Below are 20,207 nucleotides of genomic sequence, written 5' to 3'. Positions count from 1 at the left end.
AAGGAAGGAAGGAAAGACAGAAAGAAAGAAAGAAAGAAAGAAAGAAAGAAAGAGAGAAAGAGAGAAAGAGAGAAAGAGAGAAAGAGAAAGAGAAAGAAAGAGAGAAAGAGAAAGAAAGAAAGAAAGAAAGAGAAAGAAATTGCCCAATGATCTTGATACAGGCGGTGGCACAAGGTGGGGCAAGGTGGATAGGGTGGAGAGGGAGGGGAATGAAAGAGTAAGAGTTTAATTATTAAGAGAAGTCTATGGTCCCTGATTAATTCTCAATGTTGAAAGAAAACATACAAGTTTAAATAGGTGTGTTAAAAAGTTAAGGATAAATGGGTGAAGAATGCAACCGCTAGAGGGAAAGGACAACGCCCTTGAGTTACATGGGTGGCCGGAGGAGTGGCCTGAGCAGGCAGAGGACAGGGCAAGTCGACCACATGGGTGGAAGAACGCCCTCGTGGGCCTGTGCTGCTCCCGCAGTTTCAGGGAGGCCTCCATCAGAGCCTTGGTTCCCCACTGCCCCCAAGGAGCTGTCCAGGGTCCTGGACTGCTTGGCTCGGAAGCCTCCACCTTTGTCTCAACTTCTGCTCTTGTTGAAAAGACGGCTCTGGACTTTATCTACCCCTTCCTGCCCACCAGCTGTCCAGACCCATGCCCAAGGGCCCTCAACCAATGTCCCTGGGCTGAGTCTGACTCTGACCAGGCCTCATTTAGTTAGGACCCTGCCTCTCTTTCCCAGTTTAAGTAAAGCACAGAGGAACAGAGGGTTTGGGTTGGTTCCCCCCCTGCTGGGAGGGGAGAAAAGTGAAGCTAAAGACCCCAAGCCTCCCATGTCCCTAAAGACCGGGAACATCCCAGTCTCCCCTTTCCACTGTCCTCAGCCCAGCCACTGCCCCAACCGCTTCCAGAGGCATCTGGCGCCATCCCCTGACCTACCATGGAAAGCTCGGTAAGCAGAGCCCACACAGGCTGAGTTGGCTGTGTCTGTGACATACACTGGGGTGCCAAACACATCTGCCAGCACCTGGAAAGGACAGAAGTGCTTACTGTGGTGAGTCACTCCTCAGAGGGAGCATGCACACAGACATGCGTTTTCTGGGCTCTCTTTTCTAATACGTCTTCTGATACCTTCCATTCCACCTCTACTGCCTTAAAGGAAGTACACTTGGCTATGCCGCCCTGGTGATAATAGGGTCAGGGTGACCTGGGAGAAGTCTCTAGTGAAGGGCCACAGCTCTCTGGGTTGTCCCTGCATTGTTTAACCGTTTTATCAAAGACGAGGAGAAGATTGAGAAAGTATGCTTAGCAACAAACAATCAAGGTGGAGATGGCTAGGTCTCAGACTAATATTAACAAGGCCAAACAAACCCACACTAACAAATGCATGTCTTATAGGAATAAAGATAAAGTTTTCCACGTAGGTCCCCAAAATAAATTGCATAAATTTAGAATAGAGGATGTGTACTAAGGGGAGCTCACATGGAAAAGACTTGGGGGTCTTAGTTAACCAGAGATATTGTTGATGCCCCATCTGGATCCCCTTACTGGACCGGTGTGCACCCTCACCCAGATGCTGTTGAGTATTGGCTGCTAACGGCTCACAGCTGCCCCTCCTCAAAAGAATTGCTCTTTACTGAACAGAGGCTGCCTCTCACAGGAGGTTATTCGTATCTCTTCCCACGACAGCCAGTTGGCCCTCTTACCCCAAGGTGGAAGCAAGTCTGCGGCATAGTTCATGGACCATATCTCCCCATGGGATGGAGCTGAAGCTGACTCCAACCAAAACCACATCCTTGCCTATCCTTCTTCCCCTGCCCTACCTGGATCCCTCACTCCCTTTCTCCTGGGAGCACTCTCCCAACAAATGACTCATAGAATAATTTCCGTTGCAGGCTCTGCTTCTAGAGAATCTTACCTAAGACAGGTATACTATTGTACAAGTCAACAGTCGATTCAGTTACTCCAACAGCTAAGGCAGCCTCGGGCTATACCCTAAAATTCTCAGTGTCCCAATAAGACACTAACAGCCCCATGATTTGGGGCTAACAGCTTGATGGTCAGATATCTGCAGGTTGATTCTACTTTGGGTCATATATGTCTAGCATAATGAAGGGCCAGAAAGACAGTTGACAAATTCTGGCAACTGTATTATAAGAGGAATGGCTGGGAAAATCAGAGGTGTTTAAATTGGAAGGGGGAAACCTTGAGGAAGACAAGAACATTGGCATTAGATGTCAGAAGGTTTGCCATGAAGGACAGGCACTTTCTGTGTGACTCCAGAGGCCAGTGCTGGTATCAGAGAGTGGAGTGGTACAGGGCAGTGGTTTTCACTTGAGCGTAAGATAGAATCTGCTTGCCACGTGCGCTGTAAAGAGCTGGCTTCCTGGGAAAGAATGAGCTGTAAGCTCCCCATCCCTGCAGGAGTGGGAACAGAGGCAGTGTTACTGCTGAGTGTCTGGCTCTTAGAAGTATTAGACGTGGAAGAGGCCCTAGCTCAGGGCTTGCTACCGGCACTTACCTGCAAGATGTCTCTGTTGTGAGATGCTCCTCCGGTGGCCAAAATCTTTGTCTTAGGCACTGTAAGGAAAAAGAAAACAAAAAACAAAAAACGGCTGTGACAATTCCCCCAAGGCAGAAAAGGCTGCTTTCCAGAGTTCTTCTACCACAAAGAGCTAGTGTCAGGCCAATGCCTCTTGCTTATCACACAGGACTGCGTGGGAGATCTAAAGCTGGTTCTGTCCACGCACGTCCAACATGAAATTTGCTCGTGAGGCTGCTTCCTCATCCACCTCTTGGGCATGCAACTGAAGAGGGTACACAGGACGGGTTCTAAGGTTCTGGCAATGTTCTATTTCTTTTTTTTTTTTTTTTTTTTTTTTGCGGTACGCGGGCCTCTCACTGTTGTGGCCTCTCCCGTTGCAGAGCACAGGCTCCAGACGCGCAGACTCAGCGGCCATGGCTCACGGGCCCAGCCGCTCTGTGGCATGTGGGATCTTCCCGGACCGGGGCACGAACCCGTGTCCCCTGCATCGCCAGGTGGACTCTCAACCACTGCGCCACCAGGGAAGCCCAATGTGCTATTTCTTAACCAGAGTGCTCTGTGAAAGGTGTTTGATTTATTAATATGTTTCACAATTAGCTGTATGAAGCATATATTCTACTGTATGCATACTTTTCACAATAAAAAATAATAAACCACAGTCTAGTAAAAGACATATAGTTCCACTTTGGGTTAAAATGGAGATGGTCAAGAAAGAACATCCCCTGTGCTGTCCTAAGGAGAGAATGCTGAATAAACAAACAAAAACATATTTTTATTTAATGCTATCAAAAAGTTGTAAATGCAGGGACTTCCCTGGTGGTCCAGTGGTTAAGACTCTGCGCTTCCACTATAGGGGGCACATGTTCGATCCCTGGTCAATTGGGGATCCCGCATGCCACGCAGCCAAAAAAAAAAAGTTGTAAATGCGAAGAAGTATAAATAAATTAAATCCTAGAATGAGATGAGCCCTTAAGCGCTAACTTGCTGTACCTGCAGTACAAGATAGATGGCACAGTGATCCTCCAGAGGCACATAAACTTTGCCAGGACAGAAAAACCGGCCAAGCATTAGGTAGTGTCAGTGTGGGAGGGGCATCCCAAAGGCAGAGCTAGTCCTCCTCGCCCCACCTCTCCTCCATGGACCATGTAAGGGGTGATGCAGAAGCCGGGGGCAGGGCAGAAAAACAGAGCGCTCTGTAATCTCATAGCGCTTAGATCCCCATATTCCTGTGTCACAGGACTCTTTTACAATGAAGAGGTATTCATTTATTATGCAGGTATTTAAAAACAAATGTTATGAGGCTCTGCTGCCACCTCTCAGCCTCCAGCATCTTCACCCTCAGCCATTAAGAGAGTACCTGGGGGGCTTCCCTGGTGGCGCAATGGTTGAGAGTCCCCCTGCCGATGCAGGGGACACGGGTTCGTGCCCCGGTCTGGGAAGATCCCGCATGCTGCGTAGCGGCTGGGCCCGTGAGCCATGGCCGCTGAGCCTGCGTGTCTGGAGCCTGTGCTCCGCAGTGGGAGAGGCCACAAGAGTGAGAGGCCCGCATACCACAAAAAAAAAAAAAAAAAAAAAAAAAGTACCTGGGGACTTCGCTGGTGGTGCAGTGTTTAAGAATCCACTTTCCAATGCAGGGGACGCGGGTTCAAGCCCTGGTCCAGGAAGATCCCACATGCTGCGGAGCAACTAAGCCCGTGGGCCACAACTACTAAGCCTGCATGCTAATGCCTGTGAGCCACAACTACTGAAGCCCACGTGCCTAGAGCCTGTGCTCTGCAACAAGAGAAGCCACCGCAATGAGAAGCCCGTGCACCGCAACAAAGAATAACCCCCGCTCGCCGCCAACTAGAGAAAGCCTGCACGCAGCAACAAAGACCCAACGCAGACAAAAATTAATTAATTAATTAATTAATTAATTATTTTAAAAAAGAGAGAGTACCTGGGCTGGGAAAAGGGGAAGGAATGTCAGCGGCTAAGGAGACAATCCAGGACATGGGAAGATGTTCCAGTGTGATTCCATGTTGGAAAATCAAAACACGCTTCATTCACGACTGCAAGAAAAGTCAGCTGGGCGTGATGTAAAGCACCATGAAGACTCTGACACACTTTTAGGTTTATATGTCCTCTTTTTTTTAAATTTTTTATTTATTTATTTTTGCGGTACGTGGGCCTCTCACTGTTGTGGCCTCTCCTGTTGCAGAGCACAGGCTCCGGACGCGCAGGCTCAACGGCCATGGCTCACGGGCCTAGCCGCTCCGCAGCATGTGGGATCTTCCCGGACCGGGGCACGAACCCGTGTCCCCTGCATCGGCAGGCGGACTCTCAACCACTGCGCCACCAGGGAATCCCTATATGTCCTCTTTGTAGGTACAAAGGGAATAGGGCCCTGGCTTTATAAAAAATAAACTCATAATGGAGACTGGAAGAAAACGGTCCTAGATGGCAGGAGTGGTTGGGGTGAGGGGATGGGATTATAGGTAGTTTTCTTTCCTTTATTTTCCAAACTTGCTATTATAAGGTTTTTCTGCTCTTCTAAGTCAACCTAAACAAAATGAAATATACATCGAAATATAAGCTGAAAAGGGACGATGGCTTTAGCCCCGCCCAGCTGGGTGCATATGTTTCACAGTGTCCAAACATCAAGAAAGTGATCATTCCTTAAAGAAAGCAGAGGTCACCCCGTGGTTCAGAACCCAGAGTCTGGAACCAGACTGGCTTGGTTCAGAAGCTCTGAGCAGGTGATGTAACACTCTGAGTCTTGGTCTCCTACTTTGTGAAGCAGGAGTAATACTGGTACCCACCCCAGAGACTTTGTTGTTAATAAACATAATGTGCTTAGGGACCAGGCTGGGCACACAGTACGTGCTCAATAAATGTTGGCAGCGATTATTATCATGATCATCAGTCTTACTTCAAACGTTTTTTTATTCTTCTTAGATGTTATTAAAACAAGATTATGACAGTTCAGGAATGAAACTCTAGGGAATTCCCCAGCGGTCCAGTGGTAAGGACTCCACGCTTTCACTGACAGGACCCAGGGTTCAATCCCTGGTCAGGGAACTAAGATCCCGTGATCCCAGACTTCCCTGGTGGCACAGTGGTTAAGAATCCGCCTGCCAATGCAGGGGACACAGATTCGAACCCTGGTCCAGGAAGATCCCACATGCCGTGGAGCAACTAAGCCTGTGAGCCACAACTACTGAGCCTGCTCTCTAGAGCCCACGAACCACAACTACTGAGCCCACGTGCCACAACTACTGAAGACCGTGCACCTAGAGCCCGTGCTCCGCAACGAGAAGCCACCGCAATAAGAAGCTTGTGCACTGCAACGAAGAATAGCCCCCGCTCACCACAACTAGAGAAAGCCCGCGCGCAGCAATGAAGACCCAACACAGCTAAAAATAAATAAATAAACTTATTTTTAAAAAAAAGATCCCACGATGCCACAAGCCATGCAGCCACTGGGAGCACGATGCCTACAGTTCGTGCAGCCTTTTTGCCCTTTTAGGTTCAAGTGCATTCATTCATGTGATCTTGTTTGAGAGGAACCCAGCAGAGCTGGCAGGACAGGTTTGATTCGGCCCTTAAGCTTGCTAAGAGGATAAGTAACCTTATGCTATTTTGCACAAGAATCGCTTCAGAGGCACACTAGCTCCCTGGAGCCCAGGAGGGCCCCTCCGCCCTCACTGCCTCTCCCCTCACACTGGGCCGGTGGAGACAGCCCCCCAGCCGCCCAAAGTGCCCCCTCCTGACGACCGGAAAACCCTTCGTGCCAGTCATTCACGCCCACCTCAGCACCATCTCTGCCCTGCTCACCTGGGCTCACTTCTCAGGGACCTTGGAAGCCTTTGGAGACCTTGGGGGAATTTCTTTTTACACTCTGGGTAGGGGGATGGAGAGGAGTGGGACTGTTTATAACGTTCATTCTATTTAAAAAACTCTGTTGTTGGGCTTCCCTGGTGGCGCAGTGGTTGAGAGTCCACCTGCCGATGCAGGGGACACGGGTTCGTGCCCTGGTCCAGGAAGATCCCACATGCCGCAGAGCGGCTAGGCCCATAAGCCATGGCCGCTGAGCCAGCATGTCCGGAGCCTGTGCTCCGCAACGAGAGAGGCCACGACAGTGAGAGGCCCACATAACGCAAAAAAAAAAAAAAAAAAAAAAAAACTCTGTTGAACTAAAACATACATCCTAACAAATGTACATACATACCATAAGCTGACAGCTTGACACATTTTCACAACTAAACACACCTGTGTAACCTAGGAAACAGAGCCTCACCAGCACCCCAGAGGCCCTCCATGCCCCCCGAAAGGTAACTACTAACGATCCAGACTTCCAACAACAGCAGATGGTTTTGTCTGCTTTTGAATCTGACGTCCACGGAACCTGCCACGCGTACTTTTGGGTTTGGGTCTTTTGCTCAGCGTTTTCATTTGTGAGATTCATCCATTTTGTTGCACGTGGCTAAGGCTGGTTCATTTTCATTTCTGTGTAGGATCATGTCGCCTGAACACCCCACGAGGCATCTATCTCACCATCGATGGGCACTGTGTTGTTTCCAGCATGGGGTGCTAAGCACAGGGCCACCGGCAGTGTCCTCCTGCACGTCTTTAGTGAACACATGTCCACATCTCTGTCTCGCATCCACCGGGAAGTGAAGCTGCTGGGTGGACGTGTATGCAGCTTTAGTAGATGCTGCCTAACAGGTTTTCAAAAAGGTTTACCTAGTGCTTATTTTTGAAGTACCCTTTTACTTATTTGGTTCAAAGGCATAAAACATATACTACATAGGATTGTCCTTAAAAGTATCATGAGGAGGCCTTCAAGCTAAGAGGATCCAGGGGTTTTCTACCTTCTCTTGACCACGGCTGGCCCAGAGGGACAATACATCCTGGAAACGTGGACTCTCTGGTCGGCGGGTCCAACCTCCTTCAGACGCCCCCCTCGCCCCCTGCCAGACCACTGCAGCGCCATCAAAAAGGGGAACTCGCTGACCTCCTAAAGCTGCCCACACTCCATAGCTCAAGTTCTTAGAAGTCCCTTCCTTCCCCATGGGCCTCCCCTGGCCCTGGTTCTGCCCTCTCCATTGCAGGGCTCTCAGTTCTGATAGTGGTTCTACCTCCCCTCTCTTCCCTGTTGAAGCTGAAATGTCCAGAGCTGTGCCGCACAGGCAGATGGGGCCTGCCCAGGCTATAAGGTGAAGGTCCAGTGATTGCCCCAGCCCAGACCTTTCCCACCTGCGTTGCCCGTGTCCTCGGGATCCAGAGCTTAGGACATTTAGTCTGCAGGTTGGAGTGTAGGGTTACAGAAAGATCTCCCAAGTCCTATAGCTCCTGGCCGAGGAGGTGAGGCTCCTGGGGACGCAGCAGAGATGCAGGAACAACCTGCCCCCTAGTCTATGCCTGTCCACAGTGCCAGTTGATCGCTTTCTCACCCCACCACCAGGAGCCAGGCTCCACGTCCCTCCTGCGCAAACAGGGCCCGTGTAATGGAGCCTTAACAGACAGTGTCCACTAGGCCTGGCCTGAAGCCCAGGAAGGGCCTCAAGCACCTCAGGGTAGGAGCAGAACCCTTAGCGCCCACCCCAGCACACAGCCCGCCAGCAGCTCACTTACTGACTCGATAGCCCAGGCCCTCGGCATGGATCTTCTTGGCCATGAACTGTCCTTCGATCAGTGCTCGAATCTCCACGTCCCAGGGGAATGCTGAGACCTGATTCCAGGAGAAAGTGGGCAGAGTGAAGAACTCTCATTGTCCACTCACTGTGTGTGTGTGTGTGTGTGTGTGTGTGTGTGTGTGGTGCGTATGTATGTGGTGTATGTGTGTGAGTGGTGTCTTTTTAACAGTAGCCCAGATTCAGAGCTCATGACTCAGGCCTCCACTGGAGCTCACCCATAGCTGTGCTCTTGAACCACTAACTTGTTTGTCACACACTCGCACGCGCACACACGTGCTCACGGCCTCACGCGTGTATCACTTTGGGGAGTCAGAGGATGGGAGAGCTCAGTTTCAGGCTGCCGAGGGTTCCAGTTCTGCCCCTGCCATTCAGCTCTACGACCTTGAATGAGTTCATGTAAATCTTATTGAGCCTCATTTTCTTTCTTTTTTTGTTTAACACCTTTATTGGACTATAATTGTTTACAGTGGTGTGTCAGTTTCTGCTTTATAACAAAGCGAATCAGCTATACATATACATATATCCCCATACCTCCTCCCTCTTGAGTCTCTCATTTTCTTTGTTAACAGAACTGAGGTAATGGGAGCACCTACGTTTCAGGGTTGTTAAAAAGCAGACAGCAGAGCCTGGTCAATGTAGCTGATGCTCATGAAGGGAGAGCTTGTGCTGAGAACCCACCACTGTGGCACGCCCTTTGCCCTTCCAGCTAAAGCTGAATGGCACCAACTCCAGCCTCACCCTGCTCCCCAGACCCTGAGACCAGTGACTGATGCCACCGCTCCCTCCCTCAGGAACTGCTCCAACCCAACTCACCTGCTTTCAGTTCCTAAGCTTCTCCCTCTGCCAGGACTCCGCCCAAGCTTCCCATGTGGGATCCCTCTCATCCTTCAAGTCTGCACCTAAAGGCCACCTCCTCAGGGAGGCCCACCTGATCACCCTATCCAAGGCAAGTCCCTGGCACATGCCCTGCTTTCCCCTACGTCGCTTGGTTCCTTCCCGTCTGAGCCACATCACACACCGTAATCGTGTGTGTGTTCGTTCACCTGTTTACATCCTCCTAGACACTGGGCTCCGTGGAGCAGGGACCCTGTTTGTCTTGTTTGCACCAATCATACATATCTGTTGATTGAAGAAACGAACGAAGAAAACTCCCTTCTTGATAAACCCAGACAGATTTACACAAAAGAGAACAGGCATGTCTTCTTTCTACGAGCAACAGAAACCAAACTGACCCCCACCAGAAGATTGAGATGAACTCCCTATACTTTAGACAAAGCTTTCCATCTACAATACAATACGTAATACCATCATCGGCATATAATCCAACACCAACTCTGTTACACTGAGTAGACAGAGTGACTTATTGAAATTCCCCAGACACCTTTTAGGGTCAGAAAAGTCTCTCAGGTCCAATCCAAAATGTGGTGATGACTCTGGTAACCATCTCACAGAAAAGTCAATTCCAAGCAGCAAGTATCAACCAAATCCCTCCTGGGAAAGGTTGCGTGGTGGAGGGCAAATAAAATAGCGGCTTTAGGGCCAGAAAGGACTGGGTTTGACCACCTCCACCACCTAGGCCCTGGTGCCTTGGGTGAGATATTCAGTTTCTCCATCTGTAAAGGGGATGAAAATACCTAATTCACAGAGTTGCTCTGAGAGGTAAATGAGGAAGATAAAGAAACCCACATACATAGTGCCTGGAACTAAACTGTGTTCAATAAACGTCAGCAAATGTTAGTGTCTCCTGTGCCAGAGGCTCTTTCAATCAGGAGGAAATTCATCATCTGGCGATGGGAGGCGTAGGATAAGGCTCGCCAAGGAAACAGGCTCCCAGATGCTTAATGACAGTCAGCGGGAGCACACGTTAGCTCAGGGAGAACACTTAGGTGTTCCACACTCCTCGTTGTGAGAAAGTACAGCGTCTGTCTTATATCTTGCTGATGCCCCAGCATTTAGAGTGCGCCCTAGCACATCAAAAGTATTGTTTTATTATGACAAACCTACAGTCAACATAATACTCAACAGTGAAAAGGTGAAAGCCTTCCCACTAAATTCAGGAACAAGATAAGGATGCCCACTCTCACTACTTCTATTCAGCATAATATTGGAAGTCCTAGCCACAGCAATCAGACAAGAAAAAGAAATAAAACTGGAGGGAAGAGGTAAAACTGTCACTATTTGCAGATGACATGATAATTTATATAGAGAACCCTAAAGTCTCCACACAAAAACTATTAGAACTATGGGCTTCCCTGGTGGCACAGTGGTTGAAAGTCTGCCTGCCGATGCAGGGGACACCGGTTCGTGCCCCGGTCTGGGAAGATCCCACATGCCGCGGAGCGGCTGGGCCCGTGAGCCATGGCCGCCGAGCCTGCACGTCCGGAGCCTGTGCTCCGCAACGGAAGAGGCCACAACAGTGAGAGGCCCGCGTACCGCAAAAAAAAAAGCAAAAAAAAAAAAAAAAAAAACTGTTAGAACTAATGAATTCAGCATGGTAGCAGGATACAAGTTTGTTTGTTTTGGGGGGTTTTTTTTGGCAGCACACAGGATCTTCATTGCTGCGTGCAGGATCTTTAGTTGCGGCATGTGGAATCTAGTTCTCTGACCAGGGATCAAACCTGGGCCCCCTGCATTGGGAGCGAGGAGTCTTAGCCACTGGACCACCAGGGAAGTCCCAGGATACAAGATTAATACATAGAAATCTGCTACACTAATAACGAAATATCAGAAAGAGAAAGTAAACAAACAATCCCATTTAAAATGGCATAAAAAATAGAACCTAGGAATAAATTAACCAAGGAGCTTAAAGACCTATATGCTGAGAACTGTAAAACTAAAGGAAACCGAAGATGATTCAAAGAAATGGAAAGATATCCCATGCTTTTGGATTGGCAGAATTAATATTGTTGAAATGGCCATACTACCCAAAGCAATCTACAGATTCAATGCAATCCCTATCAAAATACCCATGACATCTTTTCAGAAAACTAGAACAGTCTTAAAATTTATATGGAACCACAAAACACCCAAAATTGCCAAAGCAATTTTGAGGAAAAAGAACAAGGCTGGAAGCATAACCCTTCCGGACTTCAGACTATACTACAAAGCTACAGTAAAAGAGCATGGTATTGGCACAAAAACAGACATATAGATCAATGCAACAGAATAGCGAGCCCAGAAATAAACCCAGTCACCTACAGTAAATTAATCCATGACAAATGAGGCAAGAATATACAATGGAGAAAAGATAGTCTCTTCAACAAGTGGTGTTGGGAAAGCTAGACAGCCATATGTAAATCAATGAAGTTAGAACACTGCCTCACACCATACACAAAAATAAACTCAAAATGGCTTACAGACCTAAATATAAGACATGACACCATAAAACTCCTAGAAGAGAACATAGGCAAAATATTCTCTGACATAAATCATACCAATGTTTTCTCAGCTCGGTCTCCCAAAGCAAAAGAAATAAAAGCAAAAATAAACAAAGGGGATCTAATCAAACTTAAAAGCTTTTGCACAGCACAGAAAACCGTCAACAAAACGAAAAGACAACCTGTGGACTGGCAGAAAATATTTACAGATGATGAGACTGACAAGAGGTTAATAGCCAAAATATACAAACAGCTCATACAACTCAATATTGAAAAAACACCCAATCAAAAAATGTGTAGAAGACCTAAGTAGGCATTTTTCCAAAGAATACATACAAATGGCCAAAGACACATGAAAAGATGCTCAACATCACTAATTATCACACCAGTCAGAATGGCCATCATCAAAAAGTCAACAAATAATAAATGCTAGAGAGGGTGTGGAGAAAAGGGAATCCTCCTACTGTTGCTGGGAATGTAAATTGGTGCAGCCACTATGAAGAACAGTATGGAGGGTCCTTAGAGCTACCATATGATCCAGCAATCCCACTCCTGGGCATATATCAGGGAAAACTCTAATTGGAAAAAATACGTGAAGCCCCAACGTTCACAGCAGCATTATTTACAATAGCCAAGACATGGAAACAACCCAAGTGCCCATCAGCAGATGACTGGCTTAAGAAGATATTGTATATATGCAACAGAATATATATTTTTTAAAATATCTTTTGGCCACGCCACACGGCATATGGGATCTTATTCCCCAACCAAGGATCGAACCCATGCACAACTGCATTGGAAACCGAGAGTCTTAACCACTGGACCCAGGTAGGTCCCTATACAACGGAGTATTAGCCATAAAAAAGAATGAAATGTTGCCATTTGCAGCAACATGGATGGACCTAGAGAGTGGTATACTTAGTGAAGTAAGTCAGAGAAAGATAAATATCATATGATATCATTTATATGAGGAATCTAAAAATACAAATGAATCTATATACAAAACAGAAACAGACTTGCAGACGTAGAAAACAAACTAATGGTTACTGGTGGGGGAGGGTGGTGGCAAATTAGGAGTATGGGATTAGATACAAACTACTTACTATACATAAAATAGATAAGCAACAAGGATTTACAGTGCAGCACAGGGAATTATATTCAATATCTTGTAACAATTTATGATGGAATATAATCTGAAAAAGAACTGAATCATTTTGCTGTACATCTGAAGCTAACACAATATTGTAAATCCACAACATTTCAATTTAAAGAAAAAAAATTTAAATACTTGTTTTATCAATGGCTGAGTAAATGAATGAGGTCCCTAAAACTAGCATAATTTGATAGGCATTTGTTAAATAGTCAAAAATGGAGCCACTGTAGCTCCAATACCAATAACACACGTACCTCATGGTTTTCTGCACTAAACCTATGACGCCCAATAATTTCAGGGGTGATCTCCATTACATCAAAATAAAAACCTGAAATAAGACCAGGAAGAGATTAGTTGTCAGTGGTCAAAAACTAAAGATCAGCTTCTCAATAGCCTTAGAAAAAAGCAGGGTGAAATGACCCTATATCCCTGTTCCCCGGGACCCCCTATCCCCTGGAGACCTGTGAATATTCTCAGGTCCTTCTCTCCAGCAGGACGGAGGGCAAATGGAAAGGCCTAGGCTAGCTTTTCGTGGAGACGGCTCTTCCAGCTCTCATGTGGCCGCCCAGGCCAGGAGACAGCTAGCTGTCCAACTAACCCTAAAATACCAGCATGGGTTTGACCAAGGGAGGCACATCCCCTCCCTGCTCAAAAGGCCTGCCCCAATGCCGGGCACTTTTCCCAACAAGACCTCGTGTCTGGAGCAGAAAGCTGCATGTGGGCATGCACCAGGGCAGAGTAGGCACTGTGGCTGCCATCTCTGATGCTGTCACCAGGGGCTTCGAGGGGCACAGAAGATGCAGCTCTGGCCTGATCTGCCACTCCCCACCTCACTCAGATCATGGGGTCTCACGCTAGTTTTAAGGGCCATGGAGCAGAAGTGCAGACAGTCAGGGCTCCCCTTGGCTTCTCCCTGGCCCTGCCCCTCCCCGCAGCAGCTGCTGCCCCTTCACAGACCCAGGCATCCCGAAACAGCCTACCCAGGTTTCCGCTGTTCCCCATCTCTGTGGACTGCAGCGCCTTAGAGAACTCGCTCCAGGAACTGGAAGCCAACTCATCGCGGATCTTCTCTCTCATGAGGGAGCCGTTTTTAAAGCTGCAGAAGTGCACACAACCCTGAGGGAGGGACCTGGGGCTTGCTGACTGGACCCACGGGCTTTGGTGAAGAGTCCCAGGTAGAGGGGCTGTAGGTCAGGCTGGACCACAACCCCAGCCAGTGCACAGCAGGGATCTGAGGTTCCTCCTCAGGTATCAGACCCAGCGCATGTTCCTGGGAGTCACCAGGAAATGCACTTGTCGTGGGCTCTGTTTACAGGGGAGGTTGCCACAAAGGAGCCCCAGGGAGAGACACAGCTGTGGTTTCAGCACGTTGTACCACCTGGACAAGGGGCAGGGCTGGCCAGATTTACTAGACCTACATATTCTCCAGTGGTTCTTGGAATTTCAAGGCCAAAAACTCTCCCTTAGTAGCTTCCAGCAGGTCCCCAAACGCCTGTTTGGAGGGTGCAGAACAGACCCCTTCCATGAGAACTGTCAGGAAGCAGGATGTCCTTGCTACCATTGGTTGAAGGTCCACCATGTGCCAGACATAGTGTAACAACACTATGAAGTAAACCTCTTATTCTCCGCATTTTATGAGCAAAGTGTGGCTCAGATATGCTACGGGGTCTGCCTCAGGCCACACAGGATACAGGTGTTGGGGATGGGATCTGTATCTGGGTTTGGGAGAGACTTCAGGTCCTGGGTGCTTCCCCACCCAGCTCTGTTCTCAGCAAGACCCAGTGAGTCCCTGGGGTCTCAGCTGCCCCCAGAGCCCGCGCAGTGAGTGGAACGACCTGGGGAGCTCCACATGGTGCCAGACCTGCCCGCACCTCCTCCGCCCCACCCAACCTACCACAGGAGCGCCATGTAGTGCTGGGGGTCAACCGGGTTGCAGAAGATGTGGCCTTCCAGGGTGGGCGTGGGCTCCTGGAGCCAGAGAAACAGGGTGTCGCTGGTGCCCAGGCTGACCTGCAGACAGACGGGCAGAGGTGAAGCGGCTCCGTCTCGCCAGCTCCACGCGCCCTGACCCCCATCGCTTCACTCCTCAGGCTGCAGACTTCGGATTAAACGCCACCTCCTCAGAGAAACCTCTGCTGACCCTCCCATACCAAGTCCAAAGTCAGCTCCCCAGATTCAGGCTCCCATGGATCCTGCGGGCAGATTCTCTAGAACTTACTACAACTACCTCTAACTCGTGGTTTGGGTGACAACGGGTTTCCCACTAGAAGCAGAAGGGTCTGGGTTATGTCGTCATCGCTTAGGGAGCTCACAGTCCTCTAGCCCGAGGTCTGACCCTTCTGCCACTGTGCTCACCACAACCGGCCACTGTCAAGGCAGGCAGGGGACCTGTCTGCTCAGCAAAGGCAACTGACCTTCTAAGAGAGGACCTGTGGGCAGGTCCTGGGGCCTGGGTCTCCCTATCCTCTCCCTCAGCTGCCTTTTGACCCTGGAAGTCCCTCTGATAGGCAGCAAAGATGCTGCTGAGGCCCAGCACCCTCGTCCCCTGGGGCAGAAAGCTGACCCTGCCTGAGGGAGGGAGTGGTCACCTTACCGCAATGTCACCTTCCTCCAGCCTCATGCCTGCCAGCGACGCTGAGAATGGGAGGGGAGCCTGTGGTTAGCAGGAGGTCACATGAGAGCCACAAAGCAAACCAGTCACCCCCCCACCCCGCCAGATGGGAGTGCAGCCCCCATCTCCCACCCCAGTCCACAAGCTAAGGGAGATGCAGGAACAGGGTGAGGCAAGGGCTCAGGACGCCCCAAGGGCTACAGGGTGGAGTCTCTGTGGTCAGGGCCTCTGATTTGGACTCAGAAACCTCATCTAAAGGGGTCCAAACTCCCCACCCACTGTTAGGCACTCCCAGGAGTGCAGAAGACCAAGGGGGCCAAGTCAAGACACCAGGATACACACGGCGGAGAAAGACAAAGGCGAGGCCGGAGTGAGAGGCTTTCCCCCACCTCGGTGGTATGGAAAGGGGCAAGGTAATGTTGACTGTCCCCTTTATGTGAGGTCCATGACCGTGATGTTTATCTGCCTTCCTCACTGATACACCCTGGAACTGAAAGGTCTGCCAGGTAGCAGCAGGCCTTAAACGTTGAGTGAATGAATGAATGAAGAAGAAATGTGGGCAGGAACAGGTGTACTCAAACACTGCTGCTGAGGTACGATCAGCAGAGTGCCAGAGCCCTGGATTCAGGAATCCTACCTCTGAGAGCTTATCCTATAGGCCGCAGGGGTCCCCAACCCCCTACCGGTCCGCACAGCAGGAGGTGAGTGGCGGGCGGGCGAGCGAGTGGAGCTTCATCTGCCGCTCCCCATCGCTCGCGTTACCGCCTGATCCAACCCCCCTCCCAACACCGTCCGTGGAAAAACTGTCTTCCATGAAACTGGTCCCCGGTGCCAAAAGGGTTGGAGACTGCTGCTATAGGGACAAGGGACAAGATAATGTTTGCATGGCCTAAACGGTAGAAGCCACGCCTACCTCCATCTCCCAGCTCCATCTGAGGGACGTTGGCAAAGTAAATGCCAGGACGATGGAAACCTAAACAACCACTAATGATGTTGCACAAAAATATTGCCTTGGTTGGTTAAAATAAACTGTTTATTTATGGGCATAGGAAAAGAAGGTTGGAAGGACAGTCCTCAAAATTTTAACTGTGGGGCTTCCCTGGTGGCGCAGTGGTTGAGAGTCCGCCTGCCGATGCAGGGGACGCAGGTTCATGCCCCGGCCCGGGAGGATCCCACATGCCGCGGAGCGGCTGGACCCGTGAGACATGGCCGCTGGGTCTGCGCGTCCGGAGCCTGTGCTCCGCAACGGGGGAGGCCACGGCGGTGAGAGGCCCGCGTACCACAAAAAAAAAAAAAATTTAACTGTGGTTATCTCTGGGTTAAGAGATTACGGATGATTTTTTTTTTACATCCTTCCTTTGGTTTGTCGGTACTTAAAATTTTTTTCTGCAATGAAGAGGTATCCCTTGTGTATAAGAAAAAGAAGCATAAGACTAATGCATTACTTAAGGCAGCAGCAAAGTGAAGGTCAGATTTAGGGAGGGAACGGCTGAGGGCTACCTGCCTGGTATCTCCAACATTCAGCCTGAAACCGCAGTCCAAAAGGACGGTTTAGGAAGCTGCTTCTTTGTTGTTCCCTCTGCAACATGCCAGAAGCTCATGCTTCTGTGGTTCAAAAGCAGGCCCATTATTCTCCCTGACATTCTTCCAGTTGACAGAGTAGGTGTAAGAATATACATTTTTCTAACCAGACTCAGAAACTTAGGAAACAAACTTACGGTTACCAAAGGGGAAAGGTGGGGGCAGGGGGGAGGGAAATACTGGGAGGTTGGGATTAACATATACACACTAATATATATAAAACAATCAACAAGGACCTACTGTCTAGCACAGAGAACTCTACTCAGTACTCTGTAATAACCTATATGAGAAAACCATCTGGAAAAGAATAGATATATGTATAACTAAATCACTTTGCTGGACACACCACATTGTATATCAACAATGCTCCAATATAAAAAAACAATGCATTTGTTTCTAACGAGACCTGATGAAGTTACTTTCATTTTGAAAGGCAAACAAACGTGGCCCACAAAGCATAGAACTGTCCTGAATCGGTGCTTGTGCACCATCTGTTCCTTTCTGAGGGTGACTCAGCTTTTAGGGCAGAGAGGAACTGGGGCCTGGCACCCTCCAGGAGCCAGGGCACCAGAACATGCCCACCACAGGCCGGAGCTTCCTCTCAAATCAGGCGCCCAGGGGACAGAGCGACAGGCTTCAAGCCTTGCTCCTGCAGGAGTCTGGCCACTGTCTACCAGCCTCTGTCTCACCTCACCTCAGACCAGGAACGTGAGGCTCCCTTCTCCAAAACCTGCTCTGAGTTTGGGTTTGTGCCTTGACAACAGGGCTCCGTGTGAAGTTCTACAGAATCTGTGCAGGGACGGGGAGGCCCTCGTCTGGCTCCTGGGGGTTCCCTGCAGATGCCAGGGTGGAGGCCACCCCAGAAGGGAGGGGGCACAGCCAGGACCCGGATGCAACCACAGGGGTGGCGGGGACATCCTCGCTGTGCCCTCAGCTCCAAAGCAGACAGGCCTAAAGCAGACCTAGGAGCACCACGAGTGTTACTCATAGTGGTGGCAGAAACAGGAGTAACGGTGACTTAAATGTCTTTTCCCGGGCACAAAAATACACATAGATACTGCAGAAAATACGGCACATAAAATCATGATGATGATGATGAATGAATTTTAACAAGACCTTCAGCCCATTTCCAGGCACACAGCCCCACTCCTAGACGCGTGTGCCTCTCTCTTTTTATTTTATTTTTGCTGTCCACATCCTCATCTATACAACCCGTAGGAGGTAAGCACAGGGAGGCTCACGGGTGTGGAAGCCAGGAGAAGGGCTGAAGTCAGACCCCGGCCTCCACCACACCCTTCCATGTGTACCTGAGACTCACTTCCTTAGAGAAGGAATGGTTGCTTAGGAAGGCAACCTGGGGTAGAGTTGCCAGATAAAATATAAGACGCTCAGTCACATTTCAAGTTCAGAGAAACAATATTTGGGACACACTTACACTGAAGAATCATTTGTCATCTGAAATTCAAACATTGCCTGGGACATACTCATCCTACCTCATCATTTGTCCTTCCTCTGAATTCAAGTTTAACTGGGTGTCCTGTATTTGTATTTACTCTATCCAGCAACCCTGATTTGGTGGCCCATTAGGAAAAGGGCTGCAGAGGTGGGGTGAGGGGCAGCAGTCTGGTGGTACTTATTGTGGCCACTTGGCCTTTCTTTAGAGATCTGTCAGCCCCTCCGGGGGGGGCCTCAGGAACCCCCAGAGGAGAAGAAAAGGAGGAAGAGGAGACAAGGGGCTTGGACGAAGTCGTACCTATAGGTCAAGTGATGGGGCAGAGACTCAAAGCTGGGTCCCAGAGGAAGGGGTGGGGGAACTGAGATGTTTAGCTTGGAACAGCAAAGGCAGGTGAGCAAAATCCCACCCTTGGACGTGTTGAAACTGGAGGAGGTTTTGAGCTGCTGCTAATTCTGAGGCTGAGGGTCTGGCACTCTGGCAGCAGCCACCAGGGCCAGGCAGGCGTGTAAACAGGCTGTATTTATTCTCTCCTTGAATTTGTCTTTTCATCACTTTTCTTCATTTTTCCTGTTTGTCTTTTCCCAAACTGATAATGTTGTAAATATTTGTTTTAAATTAGAAATTTAATAAAAATTAATGGCTGTTGCTAAAAAAAAAAAAAAAAAAGAAAAGAAAAGGCAGGTGAGGGAGGGTGGGCACTGTCTTCCTCAATCGCTGATCAGGTTTCTTTCACCTGGAGGTGCAGCACTCAGTGGCTCTTGTGGGCAGAGTCAGAGCCAAGGTGGGGCAGGTACAAGGCGTGAGAGTTCAGACCAGCAGGCGGGCAGGCACCAAGGGAGGGAGGGCCCGCCCCGGACAGGCTTCCCCAAGAAGCCCCAAGAAGCCGGCTGGCATTCTCCAGTGTCCCACAAGGACCAAGGCGGGCTACTGGGAGGGTGAAATCCCCTGAGGTACTCACCTGGGTTGTCCCCAGTGAAGGCCACCACTTTGCATCCTGGAGGAAACCCATAGCGCTGGACGAAGTAGGAAGAAATGGCCCCCTGAGGAGAGAAGGCAAGCACGCTCTGCTGAGGCAAACCCCACCTGCTCGACACAACTGTCCACACCTCGGGCCACAGGCCTGGGTGGGGCCTACAGTCGCATCACACCTGAGACGTCCCTCCTGTTCACAGAACACCAGAGGAGCCCAGCACAGGGCTGCAACCACGCACGTGAGGTCATCCCACTGCCTTGAAGCCCACTTAATTTTGAGATTCAAAGCAACTAGAACAGACCAGTTCCCATTGTGGACTTGCTCCGTAAGCTCCAAATTATGGATGTAGCACTAAAAATAAAGAAATAACAGGAGGAAATCATTAAGCAAACTCATAGAAGTAGATAATGCCTTGCACACACGCTCTATCAGTCAGATTAAGAGTCATTGGACACATTTGTGCAGAGGTCAACGTTCTAAAGAAAATAAAGCAAGGAAAGGCTTCCACCAGGAACCACAGCTCTCAGGGCCCCTCCAAGACTGCCTGTGGGATCAGAGGGCAGGGATAACTTCTGGACAGACCTACCGTCTCTAGAGGGCACGGTTATGAAAAGAAAGCATTTCCCCCCCTTTCCCTGTCTTGGTTCCAAAAGTGTAAAATAAATGATGGGATTTCCTGGTGTCTGGGAAGAACATTTTACTCCATCCAGCCAACTTTCGGATTTACATCAGAATAAAGCCATCTCCTGGGAGATAATTGTCTTGGCCTCCGTTGCCTCAGAAAACAGAGCCTGAGTCAGGGCTTGTGCAGGTGGCTTATTTGGGGAAGTAACCCCAGGAAATGAGAA

At 49.3% G+C, this 20,207-nt stretch overlaps 1 protein-coding gene across 5 annotated transcripts in view; it reads right to left on the bottom strand.

The window, feature by feature from the left end:
• Positions 1 to 20,207, bottom strand: part of XYLB (xylulokinase) — a 44,611-nt gene that overhangs the window by 8,386 nt on the left and 16,018 nt on the right. Inside the window, exons 10-17 of one of the 5 annotated variants that reach the window (XM_060022189.1) lie at positions 19,345 to 19,426; positions 15,332 to 15,372; positions 14,633 to 14,748; positions 13,719 to 13,834; positions 12,993 to 13,066; positions 8,147 to 8,243; positions 2,507 to 2,565; positions 925 to 1,012 (exon numbers count right to left, since the gene is read on the bottom strand). In XM_060022189.1, the coding sequence (XP_059878172.1) occupies positions 925 to 1,012; positions 2,507 to 2,565; positions 8,147 to 8,243; positions 12,993 to 13,066; positions 13,719 to 13,834; positions 14,633 to 14,748; positions 15,332 to 15,372; positions 19,345 to 19,426 (673 nt within the window). Of the gene's footprint in view, positions 1 to 924; positions 1,013 to 2,506; positions 2,566 to 4,469; positions 4,582 to 8,146; positions 8,244 to 12,992; positions 13,067 to 13,718; positions 13,835 to 14,632; positions 14,749 to 15,331; positions 15,373 to 19,344; positions 19,427 to 20,207 lie in introns of those variants that run through there. The other 4 variants (XM_060022192.1, XR_009520849.1, XR_009520850.1 and 1 more) reach the window with 4 other exon arrangements.

This window comes from Delphinus delphis, chromosome 10 (assembly GCF_949987515.2).
Source record: "Delphinus delphis chromosome 10, mDelDel1.2, whole genome shotgun sequence".
Lineage (NCBI taxonomy): Eukaryota > Metazoa > Chordata > Mammalia > Artiodactyla > Delphinidae > Delphinus > Delphinus delphis.
The sequence above is the reverse complement of the archived record's forward strand: the minus strand, read 5'-3'. Positions and strand labels throughout refer to the sequence as shown.